The sequence below is a fragment of the Sinohyriopsis cumingii genome, chromosome 18 (genome assembly GCF_028554795.1).
Source record: "Sinohyriopsis cumingii isolate HCF-2022 chromosome 18, ASM2855479v2, whole genome shotgun sequence".
NCBI lineage: Eukaryota > Metazoa > Mollusca > Bivalvia > Unionida > Unionidae > Sinohyriopsis > Sinohyriopsis cumingii.
In genome coordinates, this window is record NC_142978.1 from 26,582,831 (window position 1) to 26,603,438 (window position 20,608).

The 20,608-nt window shown below is 35.5% G+C and overlaps 1 protein-coding gene across 9 annotated transcripts in view; it reads left to right on the forward strand.

The window, feature by feature from the left end:
* Positions 1–20,608, forward strand: part of LOC149776264 (serine/threonine-protein kinase tousled-like 2) — a 181,886-nt gene that overhangs the window by 47,458 nt on the left and 113,820 nt on the right. For all 9 annotated transcript variants that reach the window (XM_089942676.1, XM_089942681.1, XM_089942677.1 and 6 more), the window contains 3 exons: positions 2,929–3,039; positions 8,528–8,664; positions 12,046–12,174. In XM_089942676.1, the coding sequence (XP_089798802.1) occupies positions 2,929–3,039; positions 8,528–8,664; positions 12,046–12,174 (377 nt within the window). The remainder of the gene's footprint in view (positions 1–2,928; positions 3,040–8,527; positions 8,665–12,045; positions 12,175–20,608) is intronic.

Here is a 20,608-nt window from a genome sequence, read left to right on the forward strand (position 1 = left end):
ATAAATAGTTTGATAGTATTTATTCATGTTGGACTTCACATCATCCTGAGGAATACGGATTGCCTACATATTGCAAAAATTAAAGACAACTACTGATAAACCTCTAGCTAAAAACGTCTTGTATTATGCAAGTGCAAACTCACTAACAACTTTTTTCATTTTTTTGTGTGCTGAATCTTGACAGTGTTAGGTGCATATAGTGTTATCCAAGTCAATCTGTTCTTATGTTTACCTATCACATCTTGGTTAAGTTTCATATTTATGTCAGATGAGGTACTATAAATTCGAACCTGTCAACCCTTACAATTTGATCGTAAGCCTTACTAAAATATCCCTTAAATTACAGACTTGTGTAAGAATAGCAAAAATTGAGAAAACATGATTGTTTCCATCTAATCTGGATATTGGCTAGTCCATGTCTGATCTGGTTTCATATTAGATTCAGTTGTGATCATTGGGGAACCAATTTGACTTTGACTGGAGTACCTCAAACACCTTAAACTACTCATATTTTTCTGGCAAAATGTTTGCATTATGGAACAGTTGCTTGTTTGGCATTTTCAGAAATGATGTCCAATATATGAAAACATGTTGCAGATGATAAAGACAAACTCTTGAAAAGTTTAAACAATCAGCATAGTTTTTTTCAATATTATATGTCAATTTGAGTATGTCTTGTGGCAGGAGAGATGATAGCCATTGCCATGGGGACCTGAATTGTTTCCTACAGTTTTTTAAAAACATAATAATGGGACTACTCTTCCATATTTCCTGTGACTTTTTTTGAATTGACACTGATATATCCTGCTATATTTTGCACATTAACTGTAGCACCATTGTTTATCTTAGAGCAGAGCTAGCATGGTACCTTGAAAAGTACTTGAATTTTGATTCATCCTTGAAAAGTATTTGAAAATTGTTTTTAACTTAAAAAGTCTTTGAAAATAAGCCTTGAGCCTTGAAAAATATAAAATTAATCAACAAATGAATGTACAAAAGTTTCTGTTCATCCTATTATGTCATGTAATCGAAATAAAACTGTTTGCTGTTGAATGGTTTACAACTTGTGACCAATCAGATATTAGTAATTGCATGTGGAGATGATTATAGAGAGCATTAAAAAGTGCAAGAATCTTTTCCAACAACCATTCTTAATTATTTTACATGGCAGAGAGTTCCATCTTTTTACTTCAAATCATGGTGAATCAGCTGTTCAGATTCTCGAAACAAAAGATAATGACAGTAGATATTAAAAAATAGACTCAGTGACGCATGGCATATTTTTGCTGTGGACAGTTTTAAGATGCCATGTGAATGCATCATATCAGAGTTCTTCCAGAAATCGATTATGTCTACTGCAGACAACTCTAGGTACACAAATTATGCAAAACGTTATATATGAGGTCAGCCAATGTGTTTTCTTGAAGTGTGTTTGGAGAGAGAAGGTGGGCTTTGGGAATCTGTAAACTCCGATTGCTGCCGAATACTCAGGAGGCTGCATTCACTCCGACAAAGGATAAACACGTGCATTGAGAATACAGAAGATTTATCTAGGTATTTTTCTGCAAGTGCTTACCCATTTCACTTGCAGCAAAATGTTTGAGTGTAGAATTTAAAGAAAAGATTGTGACTATTCTACTTTGTCCACTTTTTATCCTCCCATTGTATTTTGTTCTTCATATGATGATTTGAAACTGTCATACAAGCAGACTCTGATCTCCAGCAGTTGTACTTGTAGTGTAGTTGGAGTTCAGAATTTAAGGAACTGTTGAACCTAGTATAACTAATTTGCTATGCAATCAATAGGTGGTTGTTTTTTTTTTTCTTCATATAAAGATCTGAGTTTATTTGTTTTCTTAGAAATAAAGTGTTATTATTCTCCTTAGATTTGTTTTTTTATTCTATATTATAAAGTCTTGAGCCTATTGCACAGATATTATGAAGCCGCTTGTCAGAAAATTGCAAGATTCTCACTAATCCTTTAAATGGCCATTGATAAATATACAAGTGCACTGAACATTGGGGTCCTTGAATAAATTTGAAAAAGTCTTTGAATTTTGTCACACCAAAGGCATATGAACCCTTTAGAGATTCAAGTTTTTGGGCCTATATAAAATGGTATGCTATCCCACCCATAAGGAATGCCGGCTTGTTTTCCAGTGGCACAGCCTGACTTGGTCCATTGCTTTGATCCTGCTGTCTTAATATGCAAGTGCATTGAATGGAATACTGCTCTCTCATTGGTCAACTGAAAATAAGGTCATCCGTAGACAGTACATCATATTAGTTAACCAATGAGGGGACATCATTCCATCTGGCACAGTTGGATAGCAAGTCAAATTTGATGTAGGCCTAAAGAGTCTAACTACTGAGCTAAACATCGGGACTAAATTTATCATTCTCGGTGAAGTGCAGCCTGAGATGTCACTGTTGATTCTTAAATAGGTCGTAGGATAAATAGGGTTATTAAATGTAGTACATAATAATTATGGTAAATTGTAAGCAATGATGCGATTACCCCCCCCCCCCCCCAAGGCTATTGCCACTTTAAATTCAGAATAAACCCATATATCATGTGAAGTTGGGAAAATGAGCAAGAAGTCTTTGAGCTCCATGGGTTTTGGTGCTTCACTTTCTGAAACTGCAATTAAAGTCTGCTTGTACTTAACAAACTTTTTACTTGAACATGATGTTTGTCTTTACTACCTCAGCCTCAAATTCCACTTCTGAACTGTTAAAATGCTGGTTTTCCAAGTCAACAATAGCAGTACTAGGTGTTGTGATGTACCTTATTAAAATTGGTCAAACTTGTGAAAAACTTCTTAACAGCCTTACTGAGGAAGTCTTGTTAACAGGTATGGAAGCACATGTTTCTTTTAGAAAGTATTTTATGATTTTAATATTTCATCCTGATTTTTTCCATTTCAGCAAAATGATGAACTGAGGCGACAGCTTACAGCTCAGCAAAAATTGATCGAAAAGCATAAAGAAAATCTACAAAAGTGTTTGAATGTCAACAAATCTCTTTTAATAGAAAAAGTAGGTACCTTTGATTAATGTACATTTTATTATCAGTTCCATCCATTTGACTGCATTACCTATAATGCATGTAGATTGGTAGATTTATTTTTCTAAAGAATAAAAGGCAGATGCAGATTTTAGTTTAGTATATCATGCATGTACACCTCTCCCTTGATAACTCTCGCACAAAGGGGTCCACAAGTATAGACCGCACTATAAGTGAGGCGCGAGTTACCAAGGGACCTCCAAAAATTGAAAGAAAAATCACTTTGACATCAAGAAAACCATGGGGTGGGGGGAGCTGCGTTAGGGAACTGGGCTATTTATTGTATGAATCCTCATGTTACAATCAGTCGTCAAAACACGATCGGCACTTAATTAGGTTCTCAGAGAAATGCTCGCAGACATGGCTGTTACGATAGATTGATACATTTTACGTTTAATTACAAGAAGACACATTGCATTTATGACAATTACACTTAAAATGAACTAAAAGATTGAACTTGAACACAAATTTCAATAGATAAAAAAAAAATCATTTAATTTGTATTTATTTATTAAAGTACTGCCTCCAGTCGGCATAAGTGACATTTTCATTAATCAAAATTTCTTTATATATCGTTAATTACGGTGTACTAGGAATGTCGCTTGGAAAGAAAATGTAAAAAATTTGTATGACCTATTTTTTAATTTGATATTTCACAGTGTTGATTAAAATTTCCATGTCCTATCTGCCTTTTTTGACAATAAAACGAGCGATACATCAAAGTTTCTTTTGCCAACTTTGATTGCAATTTTCTTCAAGTTCAACAAATAGGTATCAATTTTTGGGGTATTTTCTGTTTTAAAAAATGGGATCCACACCTGACCCCGTGTTATAAGCAGGTTCCTGAATTATCAGGGTGTGAGTTAAATTCCCCCAAGTTGCGAAATCAGAGGGTGGGTCACAGGATCATGTTTATATCACATACACAAAATATGGCCTTGATTAGACCAATGATTTTATTCCCAGAATAAAATTTCAAAAAAGTGTTTACTTCTTAACCCACATAGTCCCATCATGACCTTGACAGCAACCAATCAGATTAAAATCAAATAGAACTTTGTTTACTAATTATGAATCCAGGTCAGAATTTAGATCAACACCTGGTGTTTATAAACTAACAGTCAAGGTCAAACAGTTTTCTGAAAATGTATCATCTCTAGTGAAAATATTTACGTTATAGTAGAGTAAAAAAGTTAAAACTGACAAGCAATTAAATTAAAAATAAACATGATTAAATCAGATACATGTTACAGAATAAAGTTCTCATATCCTCTGTCATCATCTGGTCATCGTAAACATTGTCTGACTCCAATTCCTCCTTGTTGCTGTAATTGGTAGGTGTTTATGTGGAGACTGAGCTTGGGCTCTGTAAGTGACACTGATAATCCAGTCAGCAAAATCTCTTAAAGGATATGCCACAGCTGTACAGGTGTTACTCTGTGGCACGATCACAGGGAGTTCAGATAAGCACTCTCATAAACTGAATATAGGACTTCACATGGCAATGAACAAGTATTAAATTCAAGGCTTGATCCAACGTTTGTCAGCTGGGAAAATGAAGTGAGTATTGCCTTTACAAGCTAAGGGATTAAGGTTAGACACACACAGGGAGAATGCTTGGCACTTAACAAGTATCAAATTTGCCACTTGATCAAAGGATTGTCAGCTTGGAACAAAATGTGGGTGCTGCCTTTACTGGCAAAGAGCTTATTGGCATACATGTACTAGCAGATAACTTGGGAAACATCACTTGTGAGTTAGATCTAGCTTAAGATAAATAGTACTAAAACGTTTTTTTGCATCAAACACAATGACTATGCAGCGAAAAATCTTCGAGAATATAGGATTATTCCAAATTTCACAAATTTGGAGGCAGTAACTAGTAAACATCCATGTTAAAAAAATATTGATGGATTCTTGTCTTTGTGGTGAGTAATTAATTTAATATTTCTCAAAATTATTAAATTCTAATAGAATGCAGATAGAAGTAACATGTAATGATTACCATTATGAACCAGGTAAATACAGTGCATATCATATATGGAATAGTGAGATGAATAAAGAAAAATATTTGAATTGACAGTATTTAGTATGTTCTGCCAAACAAAAATGTTTCCAATATTACCTTAGATTTATTACATTTTTTTTGTATGTCAAACAATAAGATGACCATACTCTGCATGAACTGGATTTTCAGTAAAAAAAAATAATTCAAAATTTGACTTATAAAGCAAGTATTTGTAGTATATATTTATACTTAAAATGTTCATTACTGAAGCTTTCTTGAAGGAAAATGATTCATGCAGGAAAATGATGTATTACCATCAATTTGGACTTGAAAAGTTTATGACATCACATAGAAGTCTGGCAAAATGAATGACCTTTCAACTAAGGTTTCTACCTATCTTTTTATCAGAGTTTTTAAATAGTCGAACCTTCAGTTATGGTAGGTACCATACATGCCAGCCATTATGCTGTTGACGTAATCATTACACTTTTTTTTACACCAAATTATGCATTACACAAAACTTTATATGGATTACACCTTTTTGGTACATTAAAAATGAAATAAAAATAAGCAGATAAAAAGTTGTTTTGTCATTTTTATTTTCTTTTTAATTCCATTGATATAAATTTGAGAGTATTCTTAAAAAGGTGAACTTCTTGAGTGAGAATAGCTTACAAGTACTTTCCTCATTTGCTATTTATAGCAACTATATATGACCCATTTCCAAGAAAACAGATGGGTTTCTTGAAATGTGAACTTTATATCACACATTCATTTGATTGATTAGCTAGAGCAGTTGTGAACCAGTCTGTACTTTTAGAGAAAATGACACTAGATGTTATTTGAAATGCTTTATGGTGCGAGTTGTGGATGTTTTATGACACAAAATTAAGAGGTTAGTGTTAGGACTGGTCAGCCTGGTGTCAGGATAATGTAACAGGGTGGGACATCATGCAACATGTCTTCGATATGATGCCCCAGTGCTGGGTATCACTATAAACTGCCACACTGCAGACATCATAGCAGTATGACTGAAAAATTGTTAAAGCTACGTTAAAAATCCAAATCGCACTTGCACACACACACAGAGAAAATGTTAGAGCAGACTGATCTTTTCAAGCTTCAAACATGTCAGATCAGCATCTGACCTCATTGCAGATTTCCAGTTCACGATCCTTCAGCCAAATTTACACGTAGAATAGTTTATGAGTCTGAATATAAATCATTTTTCTGTATATTTTGTGCTTGTATTCTGTTTTCAATTCATATTGATTTTGCCATTTGTGACTGAAATTTTGACCTGCTGCAGAACGATGTTAATTGTAAAAATATGTATTATTCATACATGATTTAATTCAGGCATATAATATAGAGATTACACTTATTTCACCCAAATTACGTTTTTTTTGCAACTACTTTTAATAGCAATAATTACACTTAACCTCTCAAAGGGGGGTTGGTGGTATGTATGAGGTACTGTCTGTTCTGAAAGCTATTGACAGGATAAGGTTGCATCTCGGTGCATATTTTCAACCACCCTTTTCAAGATGAAGAACTAACAATATTGTGAAATACATTAGTCCAGAATCTGACTGCTTATCATATGTTGGCGACTATGAATCCTGTGATATATAGGATAGTATGCATGCTGTTGAGCTGTGTGTATGTCTAAATAGAGTTTTAAAAATGGTCAGAAAAAAGGGATTTTACATTTAAAACTTTATGTACGTAAGTTAATTATACATGTTTATGAGTACAGCTGCAAACTGCATAGATCCTGTTTTACCATTTGTTAAAGCACCAGCTGATCAGATTCTGTGTTGTAGTGGTTACTCATAATAACCTGAATAGACCCAGATATACTGATGCATAATGTCAAAGCAGATCTGGGTCTGTGCAGTTTGCAGTTCGACTTGTATATGAGTATATATGGTATATAACATTCATGATGACTCAAAATTTTATCTTGCTTGAACGTTCTCTTATCTCAGTTGTGTATCAGGCCAAATATTTAGGATTTGCTTTTGACTGCAAGATAATGTTCCTTCTGCAGATTAGATACCTTTGTGAAAAATATCAAAACTGGATCACCGCTCTGGTGGCCTAGTGGTTAGAGCATCTGCCTCGGATGCGGCAGGTTGTGGGTTCAATCCTTGGCCGAGTCATACCAGAGACTTACAAAAATTGTACTAACAGCTGCCTCGCTTGGCGTTCAGCATTAAGAGGTTAGTGTTTGGACTGGTTGGCCCGGTGTCAGAATAATGTGCCCCAGTACTAGACATCACTATAAACTGGCACATTGCAGACGTCATAGCGATATGACTGAATTTGTTTTAAAGCTACGTTAAAAGTCAAAATCACATCACACACATCAAAAACTGGATCATGGCACACACAGATTGGGTGGTAGACTGAAAGATCTTGTTCCAGTTTTATCACTATTTAGTAAGAGTAAGTTGACAACAATTTGATTATGTATGGATCAGTTTATAAATCTTGTATGCAGAATCTTGTGCCGATCCATAATCAGTCTTCATCTGGAAACATTTAATCTAAAGTTCGTAATGAGCATGCCTTTGTTGTTATTGAGACAAGTCATTAATTTTGTGTGTAATTTAGTCATTAGCAATGGTATTTTACAAAGGATTTCATTTTTAGATCACCCTGCCATAAGGCATAATGAGAAAAGGGCATTGTCCAGAGTCCAGCATGCATTGTCCATCGACAGTGTAATATTTTCATGAACAATAGAAAACCCTTTAAACAAGTTTTTCATAACCTGCTGAAGAGAAGATTGCCAAATTTAACAAAAGCATCTTGATTTGAAGGTTTTCACAATTTTTTGATAATATTCAACCATCAAATGCAACTGTCATTGCTAAAATCTTCTAAATGAGGTTACCCCAAAACAGCAGAACAGAACTGGAGCAAATTTGAAAGTTATAATCCTTGAAAGAAGGTCTTTTAAGATTTTACAAATGATGCTCATCTGCTGTCAAATTTGGTTGCTGTTGGTAAAAATAGACATTGACATTATTTCTTGGAATCTGAACAGTACTTGTCAAAACTTTTCATAGAGCATCCTGGCAGAAGGACTTTGAAAATTGCTCAGATGATGCTGATCTGCCACCCAATATGACTGCCTTACCTGAAATAGCAAAATTGTTGTAATGTCAGAAAGTATCATACCAGGATCACTTTCTTGTTCAACTGTCAATGCATTTGGCTTGGAGGTATTTGTCTGCACAAATGATATGGAGTAATCTTATGCCCACATCTGACCCTGGTTGATAAAAGTTTTTCAGATCAGATTTGTCAGTTCATGGGCAAGGCACTTAGCCCAATTTTACATTAAAATAAGAATGTGATCTTAAATTTAGCACACACGCACACACATAATGTATGTGTGCACATGGGCTGATACATATACATAAATACATGTACACTTGCAGAGTTTACTAGAAAAGAAGACCACACGTCAGAAAAGCATGGAGAACAGGCTACGGTTAGGCCAGTTTGTCACACAGAGGCAAGGAGCATCATTTGTAGAAAACTGGGTAGATGGATGGGCTTTCACAGACCTCATGAAGTAAGTATATATAAGAGAGAGCCTGATCAACACTGAAGTTAGAATAATGTAGTCTTTGTTATCTAAATGACATTGAATCTTTCCTCATCTAAGGGTAAATTCTTAATTACCCCTTTTTGGATTAGACATTATGCAGAGAACAAATTTTAAACAAAGTACTTGTGCTTGGACCAGGGTTCCCATGCTACTGGGAGATAGGGAAAAAGTTGGGAGAAATAATAAATTTTCTGCCGACTGTGAAAAGTCCTTGAATTTTGCAAATATTGATAAAAGTCTGGGAAAACCCGGGAATTTTCTGCCACCACTTGACACCCGAAACAATCAGTTAATGGGGCCCCGAGTGGCTGAGTGGTCTAAAGCATTTTCCATTATGGATCCCTGCCATCTCACCTCTGTCTGCATGGGTTCGAGTCTAGGATTCTGCCAATGTGGGTATGTGAGAAAGCTTGCCAGTAGCTTCTTGTGGGTTGGTGGTTCTTCCTGGGGTTTTCCTGGGTTCTTCCTTCACCATTAATACTGGCCGGCATGCATAGCCTATCTTGTGCTGAAAAATGGCGTTAAACGCCACAACAACAACAAAACAACAACAATCACTTGTTACTTAATTAGGATGTTAACACTGACATGCACATGAAATGACTTAAGCATCAGTGTTATTGGAGAACAAATTCATGTGACAATAAATATTGTGAAATTATTGAAGTCAAGTTGAACATTTTTGGTAAGTTTATAAGCTTTTCAAATGATTATTTTTTTTTTATTTTATGGTCTTCTTATTCTTAGAATTTACCCATCAAGAGTAATGTAATGTATATTTGATTTAATTTATATTTAATTTAATTTAATTGTCTGTTTGTAAGTTTAAAATTTTATTTATTTCATTACATGTTAAAGTAATGTAATTTTGTTTATTGGAATTTGATATTTTCCAGAAATTAGTTTGACCAGACCGTTTAGTCGTAAACACCTAATGCTGACCTAGTTCCTGACCTTGATTCAAATATAGTAACAGTTTGAGTAAATTTATTATTCTTAATGTGTAATTTATAGGGTGAAATCAAGTCTGACTGGGACTATGTGACTTTAGATGTAAATAGCTTCTACGTTCTAGAAATTCTGTGTGATTTATAGGGTGGAATCGAGGCTGTCTGGGACTAACTACATGACTTTAGATGTAAATAGCTTATATGATGTTCTAGAAATTCTGGTCTTACCGGAGGGTTGACCTTCATCTGGGAATTTGTTTTGCATCTGAAGTTAATGTATAACCTTTATCTATAGAGAATTTAGTCAGTCAGCTTCTATGTCCAGGTGTTCAGTTTGTTGTAACCAGTTTGATTTGAAATTCTGTTTTATGAAATTATTAATTCTTTTTCCTTAGGAAGATTTAAGTGCTCATTCAGAATTATTGGACAAAGACAATTATTGAAATTTTATTAGGAATTCAAACACCGGAATATTATTGTTCATGGATCAACAAAAAACTGTTGACACATCCATACTACACTGGCTATAGCAAACGTCATCACCTTCCATTTTGGATTTTTGTTGGGACTTAAAATTCATTAGAACATTTTATTACTAGGATTAATAATTTATCATTCTTGGATTATTTTTGGATTTGATTCTTAAAACCATTAAGTTCTTTTTTTCTTCTACACTTTTACCTTGTTTTTCTAGGGAAATTATTTGCTAAATTGTACAAAGTTTGTTATTTTCTCTTTTTCTTTGTTACTGTTTATGAGAGCCTAAACACTTAACAGTAATAAATTTGAACACCAAGTGTGCTACCATTCAGAATGTCATTGGTCCTTTCTGAAGAGAGTTCAGTACTGCTGATGTGTTTTAGCAAACACATAATTGACTTGAAAATTATATTAGCTTACATATTTTTCTTAGTATAATATTGCACTGAATTTGGTGTTTTCCTTAAAATTTAATGATACTAAAAAATGATTCAGAGCATATTCTAATATATAGGAAGTTATTACAAACCAGTACTGTTTATTTATATCAGTTTATTATTACATGTAGTTTCTCTAGAATATTTCACAGAAATACTGGGTATGGTTTAAGATATATTGAAATCCCACGTGAATCCCTTGAATGCTGTACTGCACTTTATTCTGTATGATAATGAGTAAAGTTAAGACATCTGAATCTGTAAAGTTTTATGTTATGATGAACTCTTCAATAAGGCAGTGGTCACTTTTGAATAGCATCATCGTGCAAGCTACTGCTATAATGTGATTGCATCAGAAAAGTAAAGGACCATTGATGCCAAAAATAGCCACTTGCATACATTGAAAGTTTCTTCAAAACTTTTATGTTATACTATCTGTCCGTGTTAGTAGGCAAACTATGGACAGGTGGCTACAATTATTGGACTTGCTACTGATGGGTATTTTTCACATGGACAGGTGGCTACAATTATTGGACTTGCTACTGATGGGTATTTTTCACATGGACAGGTGTGCAGTACTTTTGATTTGAGCAGTTTGGTTGATGTATTGAAAGTTTAAAATACAATAAAGTAAATCCTCGTTTAGAAAAAAAAAAGTTTCCTCAGACAATTATGTTGTGTTTGACAACACATATTGCATTATGTATTGCATATAGTGAGGGAATTGGTAATAAGTACAGAATTGTAATATAAAAGTGTGAACACAAGATTAAAGTTCCATACAGCTTGAATTTCTGTTTAATCTTTTAAAGTTAAGAGTGATTAAGAAACATCGTAACACGTGGGGAAAGTGCAAGCTACTTGATATAGGCTCTTGTTGAGTTTGCAGTTTCTCAACTCTGCCTGCATTGGTGGCTTGCGTGAAATGATTTTGATGGATGTGTGCAGTAAGATAGTTAATATATGAACTTGACCTGAACATTATATTTACGACAAATGGAGAGGTTATCAATTAATTTTCCATCTGCCAGATAAATAATTTTTCCCTTTTATTTGGCAGCAACTTGTACAAGACTTCACACCACACCTCTGTCATCTTGATTTGTTGCTATGCAACAGGTGGGATATAAGATGCAATTCAAACATTTTTTTGACAGATCTTTCAGAAATCTTCTTTAGAACAACAGACATTGAAAGTGACAAAACAAACAAATGGAGCTAAAGTAGAAAATTTATTAGATACTATTCATAGAAATATATCAAAATTCATTTAATTGGCAATGACGGTTTCCTTGGTGAACTTTGATTTCTTACACTCTTTACACCACTGGGTGACAACAACTGAACCATGAAGAGTAAATGTATATATTTAATGATCTTGTACGAATTGCATCAAATATAGTTGGAACTTTAAAAATCAAATTTATAACATTTTAAATTTTAATTGTCACTGAAGTTTTTTTTAAACATTATTTCAGACAGCAGGAAAGGATAGGACAAGAAAGGGAAGATATTGAAAAACAGAGAAAACTTTTGTTAAAAAGAAAGCCAAATCCAGGTGCAAAGACTTCAGCCAAAGACCCTTTCCTGAAACCAGGAGAAAAACAGTAAGGAAATATTTGAGCAGTATTCTGTTTCTTCTAGGCATAGAAGGAAAAGTATTCAAGGAAGTATACAGCTAAAAAATATTCCTGGATTCCTGCATTAGGAATCAGTAATGTTTAGTGCTCATATAAAGATGGAAGTGATGTATAAACAGTGAAGCCAAGGAAGTCGTGTTAATTTGTTGCTTGATTCCTTAATGTCATGGATTTAAGTTCAAGGAGTCCTTATCTGTTGTGCCACCGTAACCCATTGTGCTTGTAGTTGAAGTTGCCATTCTTTTCTTGCCAGATTGTGTGGACTTAAAAACAAGTCCTAAGGACAAGTGGTGGATTATTTGATCAGTATGATTTGTTTGTTTCTCTTTCAGATACGTTCCCCAATCACATTACATTAGGAATATTAGCCTGCTACCTCGCAAATCCAGCCCTATTAAAAGATGAAAATTCATCTTTCCCTATCTTTAGCAATAGACCTGTTTGTGTTTCTTTGGGCCCATCCAATGTTCATTTTGGATTTATTGTATGGATTTATCAATTTACTGCAGGTTGTATACTTTATTTTACAATTTCTGCTAATGTATGAGCGATTAGTCACTTGTCGGACCACTGTCCCACAATGCTATTGTTGACCTAATACAAGGTCATTACGAGTTGGCGTACCTTTGAATTTATTTGCATACAGCATCTGTTACAGAGCTCTTATAAGTGAAATTGAAGTGCTCTTGTTAATTATGCATAGTTATTCATATTTCGTGTTGTTTTGTTGAAGAATATGGTTTAATTGTTAACTAAGCATTGTGCATAAGTACATAAGGGTCCGGCCAATGTGGGTATGTGAAAAAGCTTGCCAGTAGCTTCTCGAGGGTCGGTGGTTCTTTCTGGGGTATTCTCGTGTTCTTCCTGCACCATTAATACTAACCACCATGTATAGCCTATCGTGTGCTGAAAAATGGCGTTAATCCCTACAACAACAACAACAACAACAACATAAGGGTCAGATAGGTTTCTGATAAAACACTTTTACTGATCTATTAGTTATGACAGCATTTTAGCGACCCAGTAATTTCAACACGTTATTAGTTTCTGCTTTAGTTTGTGTTTTTTGTGTCATTTCAGCAGAATGTCAGTTTCAATGATGTCTATGCGGCTTAAGAGCATGGAAGTATACCATGACTCCTGTTTTGTTTATACTGTGTATACACTGTTTCTGATATGCAGCATCTATAATACGTAGTCATTGGAAGTCGGGGCTTCCATTTTAGGTGTTTAGTCATATACTGATTGGCTGTTTACAATCGTAGCTAGTTAGTCAGATACTAATTTGCTAATCGATGCTTTGTTTTCTTGTGTTGTTTCGGTAGAAATGTTTACTATACTCATGAAATGCACGTTCACAGTGAGTGTCCTTTTGGCTTCGAAGGGAAGAAATGATGGAATAACTCGAAGAAAGACAACCACGGTTTACTGTTGGCGATACTGATTAATTGGTGATTATTTACCAATTTTAGGCAACCCATGAGGTGCAAGTCCCCCCACATGTATGAGTATGGCCTTTGGGCCTGTAAGTCTGGACTCAATCGGGTGTGTGCTGGAACCGGTGATTGCCTGACTGTTTTTCATTTATATGTTGCCATCATCTGGGCTGATCACATGGTTTTCTTGCCTGATCAGTTGGATCTGATGCATATTAAAATTCCGTGTCCAGCTGTTCCAACATGGGAACCTTTTCATTGAATTGGTCCAACCAACTATGATTTACAGGAATCTTAGTGATAGAGCTGTACATTCAATCATACTGTGGTCTACATGCCTTTTCTTTGATGAGATTTTAGTGAGAAATCTGTTCATCCAGCCAGACCTTTGGAACGGCTGGTACCGAGATAGCTAGACCGTCTTCTATACCACCAGCTTCCAGGCCGACCATTCATTTGCCTGGGAAACCAGCTGACAGTGCCAGACTTCTATGTTCACTGCTTGTCAACAAGGGAGAGCTAGTGAAGTTTTACTGAGGATGGAATTGAGTCTTCATGCTATCTGCTTTGTCTTTTGTGCTGCTAGTAGGCCCAGTAAGGCCTCAACACAGTGTGTGCACCAGAACTCAAATACACCATGGAGTGGACTGATGTTAGCTTTTCAGCCACTATCGATTACAATTTCTTCTTTTGGGTGTTTGCTGCTTCAGAATGTCCCTCACCCTTACTGCTGCTCTAAAGAAATGGTAGATCTTGTTGAGGAGGAAGAAATGTCCTTTAGGTGACTGATGTCTTCAGAACCTATCTCTTGGCATGTGACAAGAAGGTAGTAGTGGTTCATACGTACACTTGTATGTTTTTTAGGGCATACAATCTACTCCATGCCTGTCACAGACCTGCCAGCCCTCACGATTTTGGTGTGAATTTCACAACTTGACATAGCGATTCATGGATTCATGCCACATGCAAGAAATAATGAATTCCCTAATTTGCAATCTGCTTAACTCGTGAATAAAGTAAATTTTATCCCATTAGATGCAAGTCAAAATAGCAGCCGTGGTCACTCATACACATAAGTGTCCTGTATTGCCAGTCACGATGTTAGTAAAACTAGATTCAGTTGTTTCATTTTGCCCTATATAGCAAGCATAGTAAAATATATAATCTATATTTAGAACAGAAGTTTTACAAATACTCATGAAGAAAACCAGGGCCCAACTGATTTTTAAAAAAATTACCAAATAAAGACAGCTTTTTCAAGTGTAGGAATTTTTTAGATACTGAAAGATTAGCATGTTTCATACTTTGCTTGAGTTCATATTTTTCTGCACACGTGCTGAAACCACCGATCATTTATCGTTTAATGTTTCATCTTACGGATTAATACCATTTCATAATTAGGCTACACAACAGTTAAAATGTTTTCACATCCATAGAAAAAGTTATGTATTCCACAAAAAGTGAAACATAGATTGGAGTATACCAAAAATTAGCCTTGCATTCAGCCATTAAACATCGATGTACATTATGTACATTATGCTTTTCCTACAGTAGTATGCCCTGAACCGTTTTTAAACAAATTTACCAATGCCCAGTTGAGGAAGTTCAAGTCTGCCACAGAATCATATCATGACAAATAGCATGAAGTTTGTATATATCAGTAATTTGGCTGCAGATAAAGTAGTACATGTAATCAGTGTAAATAATGTTTTAGTTTTATTTCGGGATTTTCATATAATTAAGTACTGACCGTCAAAGTGGATGGAGCTTGTGTCATGGTATAATTTTTCACTGTGTGCAAAATTCACTAATTTTTATCCCTCTTTTCACAAATTGCGAGTATGGAAGGTTAGCACCTCTGCTGATAGAGCTTGTTAGAGATGTCATTGCAGTCACCAGGCAACAGCCATGGCCAGGATTGCTAGAGTAATTGACCAGGACTGTTGACCATACCATGGCCAACTCTTTGATGGGTTCAGCCAATCTACTCTTGATACAATCTGATGCATGTGTGCGATCCACATTGCTTCTTCCTTATCATACCATCCATTTCTGGACAACCCTGTTCTGATTACTGTTGCTTTGGAGGAACAGTAGAGGAAGTTTGAAGGGTGGCAGCTCAGGAATCACTCCTCCACCTAGTTTCTTAACCCACACTGGCATTTGGAACCACTCCATCTCCATCCAGACTGCTCTGGTGGTCTAGTGGTTAGAGCGTCCACCTTGGATGGGGGAGGTTGTAGGTTCGGTCCTCTGGCCGAGTCGTACCAAAGACTTACAAAAATGGTACTAACAGCTGACTCGCTTGACGCTCAGCATTAAGAGGTTAGTGTTAGGACTGGTCAGCCTGGTGTCAGGATAATGTGACTGGGTGGAACATCATGCTACATGTCTGCAGCATGATGCCCCAGTGCTAGACATCACTATAAACTGTTACACTGCAGACATCGTAGCGATATAACTGAAAAATTGTTAAAGCTACATTAAAAATCCAAATCGCACACACCTTCTCCATCCATCTGTATGAAGGGATGTTCAGTGGCCTCAAGACAGGAGATCTCCTTAGTCATGCATGCACGAGCATTGTACAGTGGCAGTATGACACCGATTTCTTAGCTCACTGGACCTCCCTATTCCCTTAGAAAGGGGATTAAATGATCCAGATCATTCGGAGAGGATTTGGGTTTCATTTATCAACAATTGCCTCTCCCCTCTTCACGAATAAACCATTGATCATTGATGGATGCCTTTCTACAACAGGAGAAATGGTCATTCATACCAAATAAAAAAAGGTGCATGAGCTTTTGAATGCAAAAAGCAGGTTGGGGCCCACCATTGACTAGAGTCACCTCACTCAGTTCAAGATGGAGAAGAGAGGTCAATCTGCCTCTCCATCAGATGGGGCGAGTATGCCATCTGTCTCAATCTGACATATGCATGCTGTATCATCTCTTGTCTACCTGGTCTTGTGCAAGTTTCTTGGGTTTTTTTTACTGCCATACCGTTGATCAATTTACCGTTTTCACCTTTGGCCTCAACATCAGCCCGTGGGCTTTCACTCAGGCTGCATCATCTCCCTGTTTCAGCCAACATCATCTACATTGACAGCAGCTTGGACGTCTCTCACATGAAGCCTTGCCAGCACATTGGCACCCTATTTTATGTCCTCTTAATCAAACAGTCATGATGACGCCCAAGATTCGGCTATTGCCGCACAGTGGGGCAATCCAGGTCAGCTGACCAGCATAAAAGGAGGATATCAGTTTGTCTTGGGAATGGTATCATTTATATTACATGAAGCCATTTGATTTGTAACATCATATTTAAAAGTCCCAATTGTAGCCCAGCAATTAACAGAAGTTTGATAATATCTCCCAGTTAAGTAAGTTTTGCCAGGTGCAGTTTGTGTTTTAATTCCATCTTCTAATTCAGTTTCAGTATAATCATTGTAAATGCAACGTGCCTTCTTGTATTCAAACATGAAAAGTATAAATCTATCATTACAGCTATATTCCCAAGCTTTTCTTTGAGAACTTTAGTACAGACCATGTTTTGATTTTGGACTTTAAGAAGTACGTGTTGTATTTTTACACCCAAAGAAAACTTTGTATTCTCATATTCTGTCTTATGTACCAAATCAAATGAAGGGATTTAAATAGACATTCAAAGACATGCAAATCCTACCTGTGTCACAGTCATGTGTACGGTCAGCTCATTTCAAATGATTATCGAACTCTCTTATAAATATTATATAAATAATATAATTAAACTACCCTATATTGGCCTACTCATTTACAAATGTGATCAAAGATAGCTATGTAACCATGCAAAATGAGTACTTAATGAAAAAACTTGGTTTCACAGATATGGTTCAATATGGAGAAGTAAGTTTCAGTGTTTGCAGTGAACTTGAAATTCCAGAATTGGCAGGATGAGAAGTTTCTGTATTACTTGCAATGAAATTATAGTGTCAGTATTTTCCTTACAGAATTTTAAAAAAAATAAATAAGTTTTGATGTTGACATTTGTTTCACAAAATAATTTTTCCTAATTTTCAAAAAGACCCAAAAGGAATCATGTTTTGTTGTGAATCAAAAATAACAATGAGCTTTGATGTCATATGCATTGCTTTCACGTATACAGGATAGTTGTTGAAACATCTTGGAATAATGCTGGTAGTGATCATTCAGAGCTTGGTTATCTTGAAAAGTAAGTTAATTTATACAAGAGAGCAAATGGCTTCATTAAAAAAATTGCTTTATCAATAATTATATCCAGCGCAATTGTCAAAAAAGAATTCAGCCATTAAACAGCTCCTTCCCACCATCATCAGGGTTTCTTTTTATCCAGTGGAGATGTCATCCTATTCTTAAGCGCCCTCGCTTATCGTGTGGCCTCTGTTTTTGGACCCTTTATGTGTGAGTGGTCGAGAGTGTGGCGAGTGCTAATTTTTCCTCTTGTACACAAGACAACAAAATTTATATAATCTCCTTGTTTGTCGACACAGATCTGTTTAAGTGCGTGAATTCATTTTCTTTTTTAACAACATTTTAGGTATTCAGTGAGATAATGAACTTGAATTCGTTATCATCATTATATTTCCCAAATATTGGACGATCACTTAGCTTCTGGTTATGATTTTGGTTTTATATTTCATGCAGCAACTGCCAGTACTATGCTTTTCCAGATCTAATTACCCCTCTTTAATACCATGATTGGATGTTGAAAGAAATTGTACATTACTGGGAACTCATTTATGGTGCAGCTATCAATTTTGTTCCAGTTCATTCAGGTGTGGCTGCATTTTGTTTTTTACTTGCATTATTTTCAAAGCAGGAAGTTAGAGTATATCATTGGCTTTAATAATATCATATTTTAATAACTTGAAATTATGTGAATTTAACAGAAAAGCATGAATGCATATGAAGGTTCAAATAACATAGTTTTAAAATTCAACTTGAACATTAGATTCATTATGCAATATATGGTATTAATGAAGTTCACATGCTATTGGCAGTGTATATCATACATTATTTTTGTTAGAGCTAGCAAATAATTGTTTATAATTAACTGAATGATCATGTTTTTTCACTATATAAACAAAAGTAAATTCCTCCAAAAGATCATGCATTCAATCTGTCAGAACATTGTGATTTTGTTTCACTTTCATTGAAGTGTGAATTCAATTTATTTTTTTAAGTAAAAAATTGACATCCTTCCCAAGACACAGTGTAACAGGTCACGAACATTCTCAACATAGATTAAAAAAACATAAATATAGATAAATATTACAAAGTAAATGGGGGGCCCCGAGTGGTCTACAGCGCTCACCGTTCCGGATCACTGCCATCTCACCTGTCTGCGTGGGTTCGAGTCCAAGACTCGGCTAGCATGGGTACGTGGGAAAGCCTGCCAGTAGCTTCTCGTGGGTCGGTGGTTCTTCCCTGGGTTTTCCAGGGTTCTTCCTCCACCAGTTAGACTGGCCACCATGTATAGCCTATCTTGTGCTGAAAAATGGCGTTAAACCCTTGAACAACAACAACAACAACAACAAAATAAATGCATCTGTTGGTTCAGTAAGCTAGACTTAAAGAAGCCTGAAATAAAATGCTTTATGCAAGATATAATTTTAATAAAGTTCATGCATCATTGGCAGTATGTTATCAAAAATTTGATTTGGGGGTATGTGTTTGTTGCTTTATGAATACACAAATCAGTGACCAATATGCACATAACACACACAGATACACACACACACACACACATAAAAGTTAAACTCGTTAGCACATGCCTGCTATGGTCATAATGAGCAAACCATATCCACATTGTTGGCACTGGTGATTGGTGGTTGCAACACCACAAGAAGGCATTGAGTGCAGAGCTATTGTTTTCAAGAACCACAACAACTTTGTCAGAATGGGATGGGTGATGGTGGACCGGCTTTTTCTTAATTCTCTCCACTATCATTCCAACCCCTAACCATAGCTCATGGAGAAGTGAAAAATCATGTGAATTGTACTGTAATTTAGTTCACCCAGAGCTGTACAGATGTATTATAAATGGTTCGATGATTAAAACTGTCCAATATTGTAAGTTTTTGCTGTATGGCATTCAGAACATACCTTGTTGAAAAAAACAAAGGAAGCATGTTTGAATTTCTCTTCGCTACTTGAACTTGCAATTAAAAGTTGCAGAGATATGATTTGGAAAACAAACTTCTCACATCGGAATTTATTGATAATGTTGTAAGCAACATTTTAAATACAAGTTGTAGAAAGAGTAAGGGAAGATGAGTATAATTTCTTGAAGAAAAGTTATGGTCTGAAGTTAGCAAAATTTAAATATATTCTTTTTGTCCTCAAATGATGCAAAAGAATTATTATTTGCAGATTTTTGTACATCAGTTTTGTGTGTTTTTGTTGTATACAGAAGTCTCTGCTGGCAATGTTAAATGTGGAGTTGTACTATGCATGAGTTCTGAAACACAAGTTTGTATGTTTTATCAACAAATGATAACTTTCAGAAATCGGGCAGTAATAGTTGCCAATTTACTCAGGAAATGGTTGGTTGTTGGTCAGTCAGCTATCAAAACATATGCCTGTGAATATGCAAGGTTTTGTTTGTCGACATAATTGATATGAACACCAACTATTTGATGGTCTGAAGTCTACATTTTGCCTTGAATGCAAGAGAATGGAGAAACAGCCCTAATTTTATACCCTGTTGAATTTGTAACTTGTCTGGCCATAAGGCCATGTGAGCTAATCGTCATGTCCTTCTCTCATCGTGTGGAACTTCATCGATTGTCCATTTTCCAGCATCTGTCAACAAGTGATATGTTCAGCGTTTCAGAAACTACCAGACCAATTTGAATCAAACTGCACAGAGCATGCTGACACAAAGGCCTTCTAAATTTGTACAAATACTATCAAATATGGCCACTATTGCTAAAATAATTTTTTTTT